The 5943-nt window shown below is 31.7% G+C and overlaps 1 protein-coding gene across 1 annotated transcript; it reads right to left on the bottom strand.

Moving 5' to 3' along the window:
• Nucleotides 1-1457: 1457 nt before the first annotated feature.
• On the bottom strand, nucleotides 1458-2175 carry LOC122030097 (RNA-binding protein 42-like). The gene is made up of 2 exons (XM_042589254.1): nucleotides 2018-2175; nucleotides 1458-1928 (listed from the first exon to the last, which is right to left on the bottom strand). The coding sequence occupies exons 1-2, from the start codon at nucleotides 2085-2087 to the stop codon at nucleotides 1720-1722; spliced, it is 279 nt and encodes a 92-aa protein (XP_042445188.1). The 5' UTR covers nucleotides 2088-2175; the 3' UTR covers nucleotides 1458-1719.
• Between the last annotated feature and the right edge of the window lie 3768 nt (nucleotides 2176-5943).

Here is a 5943-nt window from a genome sequence, read left to right as displayed (position 1 = left end):
GTTGGACTCTCATACTCGTCCCTAGGTTTAGATAACCTAGTAGCCCTACTAGATTCGGGACTTGCTACCTCGGGCCTAGTTAGGAATGCGCGCACAGCAAGTATAGTTGTCAGGCCCATCAGCAGCATGATTAGTATTTTTATCTATGTATATAAATAGTTTTCAAACTTCACAAATTAGATATGTGAATACAGTTCAGCTTCAGTTTAGTTTTCTTATTGATATAGCAAGTAGCTTCATGTTTAGTTTTGATTGCTATGACTTGTATGTCCATATGCCATGTTTTTAGCATGTTTAGCATGATCATCAGCATGTATTTCAAAAAGCATTCTTTGAAAGCATGTTTCCTTCGAATGCATGTTTTGTGAGGTAGATGGTTTATTGCTAAGCTCCCAAGCTTATAGTTTCATTTTCCTTATACTGCAGATAAATGTAAAGGGAAGATGGATTAGCGGAGGCTGGAGGGCAATGCGAAAGATGTGTGTGAGAAAGAACTTGGAATAAAGACCCTTAGAGACTAGTAAATCTAAATACTTATTACTTCTCATAGTGTTACTTTTCCGCACCTTTAGATGTTTAAGTGTGTGTTGAATTACGAAAGTTATGCTTGGATTACTCATTATCTGGATATTAGATATCTAACCATGAGGAATGACATGCCTAGTAGTAGTGTTGTGTTTTTGTTGATTTATGAAGGTCCTGTATGAGGTTGGGTGTGATTTCTGCAGAAATCAGAAACTCAATCGATCAGTCGATCGATTGAGGAGTCCTCAATCGATCAGCTGATCGATTGGAAGAAGTCCCCGTGTACAGAACGCCATTGAGTCGATCAGCTGATCGATTGAGGAGCCCTCGATCGATCAGCCGATCGATTGAAATGCGGCTTCCGCGTACAGAGAGCTGATGAGTTGATCAGCTGATCGATCGGTCATGGATCGATCAGTAGATCGATCGGAAATTTAAATCCCACGAACAGTGAGCTTCTGAATCGATCTCTGGATTGATTGGCCAGACTGGATTGATCAGCCGATCGATCCAAACGGGACTTCCGTGCATAGTAGCACGTTGGATCGACCAGTGGATCGATTGGAAAGTCTGATTTCAATTAGAAGTGTTTGATTTCAGTTTTTGATCAAGTAGGGTGGTTGGGTTCCCTTCTTAGCATATGTGCAACTTTAAGAGTGCACTCTGAACATAGAATTCCAGATTTTACCTATTAATAGTATAACTATTAATTAGTTCAGCTTTCCGTCCAAATAGTTTAGCATAATGTAAGTAACCCCCGACCTTACAGCCTAGTTAGTAGGAGGCGGGGCGTTATAGCCTTTGTATCGTGGGCGGCAATAAATTCTCTAAAGACAGTCGGCACGCCGACGCTTCAACCGGAAGATAACAATTTCTGAATCTTACTCTTTTATTTACCTGTTCATTACATGCTTACTATTTTAGTATAAATATATTATCGTATTAATGTTCTCCTACAACAACACCTACCTCAAGATTTTTTTATTGTTTTTAATTATATCGAGGAACAAAACTACAGGATCCAAGATGCGAGAGCAAATTGTTTAGGAGCATCTAATTGGTGCTTCCATCAAGTCAAACATATAGTTACCATGGAGTTTAACTCCAGAACCAATTCTTACAAAATCTACTGATTACTTCATTTATGCTCCGTTTTAACCTAATCAAAGTCGTCCATATCGAAGATCGCAAGATCTAACTATAACTAGGTGGCGGAGGTGGAGGACATACAGCAGCAGGCGGAGGTTGCTCCGTTGGTGGCGTGAAACCAACTGGCGGAGTAGGCGGTTCGCCTAAGCCGTGCATTAAACCACCTCTTGGCGGCGAAGGTACGAATGGATGTCTTTGGCCCAAGTTTCGCAGCTTTTTGCTGCTCGTCATCTCCTTGTTCTCGCCATTTTTTGCTTGATGAAAAGCTCAAGAGATCAGTAATAGATAGAAATGTTCAATTATTCTAGTTTTTAAGGAAAAAGAAGACGATATAGATAGATACCGAGAGACTGGGAGCAGGAGTAGATCACTATGAATAGTAGAAGGAGCGCCGTGCTCTTTGCTGAAGCCATAAGATCCCTGATACGTTGGGATTAATTAAATAGGCGGAGTAAGTGATTTTTATTGCAAGAACGTCTACAGGTCAACCCTTCGATTCCCCAGTCAACTTGGTAGTCGATACTTCATGAGCTGTCCTGTCATTGCAAGAACTTGATTGTCATGTGTATGATAAGTAAACTAATGTTAGGCTTTACTTTGAGTCAAGAATGACAGCTGAGACAAACCTTTGGTCCCCACAAAGATGCAAACGACATGCCTCCACTGGTGCTGTGCTCCACCAAAAGAATCAGAATTGAGTGCATATGAATTATATTTTAGATTTATCCATAGATGAATAAAAGAAGATCCTTTACCTCCAAGATTATTCGAACGAAGTAGGAATGTCTAGATGATCAAACGACGTCATTTAATCTATAAAGCAATAATCCATGGAATTGTTGTAGTATTTTCTCACTTATTGGTCTTGTTGTTCTTTGTTCCTAAAACAATTGGAAAATTCAATAAAAGCTACTAGAAATAAGTTATGTAAGGAAACACATAAACGTCCGAGTATATTTTTAATAACACTAAAACTATGATGACATCATCAAAAAATATATTAAAATGCAATATTAGTATAAATCCTCTGGTATTCTTGATATTTATATAATGTCATTATAAAATATCTATACTAATTTCAAAGATGTCTTAAATATAGAAATATACTGACTATCGAAAATGTCACGAAAAGTATATTATATGGATATTTATGTAAGCCTTATTATTATTTTAATAAGGACAAATATAAATATCACCTAAACTAATTTATATTGACAATTATAAATATTTTAAAATTTATATAAGGATAATAAAATTTGTCAGTAATGATAATTTATAAGGGCATTTTAAACTGTAAGCCTAACTAATCTATAATGATATTATTAAATGTCAATTATAATATTTTATAAAGACATTAAATATTATTAATGATATTTATTCATAACACAAAGCATTCACTACAATACAAAAAAATATACATCATCACAATTCATCACTATATAGAATAGAAAAATTTTACTTTCAAAATATCTAATTCATTCACCACATCATGAAAATTCATTCTATCATCACAAAAGTACAAATGCAATACTAATATAAAAGTATTGAATCCAACACTAAGTAAATATTAACAAAATATTAAGTTTTAGAACTAACAAAGTCTTATAAAATAAAAAACTTAACTAATATACTATCAACCATCATATTGCAAAATTCAAGTACCTGTCACCTACATACAATCCATAAATTTGTATAAATAAATTAAACAATAAAAATATAAACATAATTTAAAAGATGGAATATCATACCAAGTAAGAAATGGATAAAATATCATTCTATATGCACTAATAGAAATCTTTGCTTATTGCCAATTGTAAATACATTTCATATTTATTTAAAAATTTAATAACATAATAAATATAAAATTTAATAATAAAAGGTTAATATCATACCAAATGATACGGCTAATCTATCATTCCTCCAAGTGTATCCTCAAACCTTTATAAAAGATCATAAGGTCTAATTAAATTTTCTTCGTGTTCAAGGACAACTAGTACTTGACTCCACACCAATTCGGTCCTAATTTTTGTCTCCCTACAATATTATTTGGATCCGTACTGAGAAGCACTCCTTTTACAATAATTTTTATCGAATCAAATAAACTTTTGATCAAGACAGAACTCCCAATCTACATGAAAGTGCAAAATATATCAAAAGTTTTCAAGATGTGTGGAACATATAATGAAATAGAAATTAAACAAATCTTACCTATAAGGTTGGACGAGATGGAATAGATCCCTGTAGATTACTACTTGATGAAGTGTGTTGACTATTATTGCGATATGAAAGAGGATTTTTGTTTGATTGATCAGAAATCTTTGTTTCTAACATTACAATATATTGCCCTTGCTTTATAATTTGCGCATTCATCATTTGTATTATGTTTCATTACTAGTCGATTGCATATGCCACGGCTAGGAACTACTCTTCATAAATCAGATGGGCTAACACCATCACCAAGCATACATACTCGATTAGGTCTATCCGGTGTAATGATTCAAGCAAATATATCATTCGGACTCACTTGATCATTATAATCTTCAAGAATTTGATTTTGTAGTTCTTTCATTGCAACCTTTAAAACATATTAATTCTTATTTAATACATAATGATAATGAAAAAAATACTTTAAAATAAAATAAATGAAGAGTATAAAATATCTTACCAATCTTTCTTCTACAACATTACTTGAGGGATTTCCATTGATATGAGTAAAATAGGCATGAAATAATTCAACTCATGTTGGAGGATGCCCCTTTTAGTTTTCCTGAAAATATATTTGGTACAAATGCATATAAATTTATAACATGATAAGAAGAATAACCAATTTTTTTCACTTGAGAAAAAGATGCCCTTCTAGTGGTTTGATTCATTATCCTTTGCTTTCTAGCACTTTTATTTTTATTCACTTCTTTTCTAATATATTAAATTATGCATAATAAATTAAATAAAAGTCTACTAATATTGATTCAAATTATATATTCTATATAAATAAAATACATACCTTTGATTTTTCTATGTTTCAAAAAGAAACTAGTCTCATATATTGTTCTACTTGAGCTGTTTCATCTCTTTGTTGTAAAAGAATTTGAATTGAAAACTTAGGATCATAGTATTTTATTTTTAGTTCAGACTTCCAATTTTTCATTCCTAAAGGAAGATCATACTTATCCTGTAAAAAATATATAGACAAATCATCATTACATAAATTAAAAGTTTTAAATACTAAAATTATACAAAGTAATTCATTTATCTTTATAACATTTAGCATGTCTTTCTTTTTGTCCATTGGTATTTTATGCCAATTTTCAACATCAATTGGACAATACTTACCATTCCTTGCCAAAGAATCCAAGAAATCAGTAATTTTTTTTTTATTCCTATAGGGCACCCCATATCATCACATAGAATTTTAATATACGATAGTGTGCAAGGTCGACCCCAATTTTTTTTGATAAAAGTAGGACTTCTTTTTTTCTGCTTAGTATTATGAAGTTCATTTTGACTAGCTGTACACAAAAAAATATAGATAATACAACTTAAAATTAATGATTCAATTAAATTTTTACACTATTCATATATGTTACCTTCATTATATTCCTGGTTCATATCATCATTCTAGTCTGGAACTAAAGATATGTTTTTAATAGGTGGGATATTACCTTGAGCATCAATATGTAGTTGATTTGAAACAACATGTCTTTGGTTATTAAGTTACCTTCTATGTTTTGACCATATGTAAGAGTATTGATTCCATTAAAAAAATATAAATACGAATAAACACAATCAATCTCTAAATTTTTCATGCATAAAATGAGATATTACCTTGTTCATGATCTGTGTGATTTGTACTTATACTTGGTGGTTGCATATCTATCTTAGCTTGAAGTTTAAATGAGATTTTCTATTAGTTCAACTCTTACGATCCATTCCTACTACAAATAATAGTTAGTTATAGATTATAAATAATAAAAAGACAATAGTTAAAAATGAAAGGGAAATACATATCACCATATATCATTCAAACATAATATAGTAAAAATCCATTCTATTGTGATTACATTTATAATTGACTAAACATAAATGCATAGACTAGATAAAATCTCTTCATAAATTAGTATCAATTTCCACTCCTACAACATCATCACGAACCCAAACTACTTCTTTATGTTCATTGCAATCTTCTAAATTACAAATAAGATATGTATCAACATCTGCCATAGGCTACATTTTATACTTTGCTTATGCATCAATCATAATAATGACATG

This window comes from Zingiber officinale, chromosome 10B (assembly GCF_018446385.1).
Source record: "Zingiber officinale cultivar Zhangliang chromosome 10B, Zo_v1.1, whole genome shotgun sequence".
NCBI lineage: Eukaryota > Viridiplantae > Streptophyta > Magnoliopsida > Zingiberales > Zingiberaceae > Zingiber > Zingiber officinale.
This window is presented reverse-complemented; position numbering and strand designations above follow the sequence as displayed.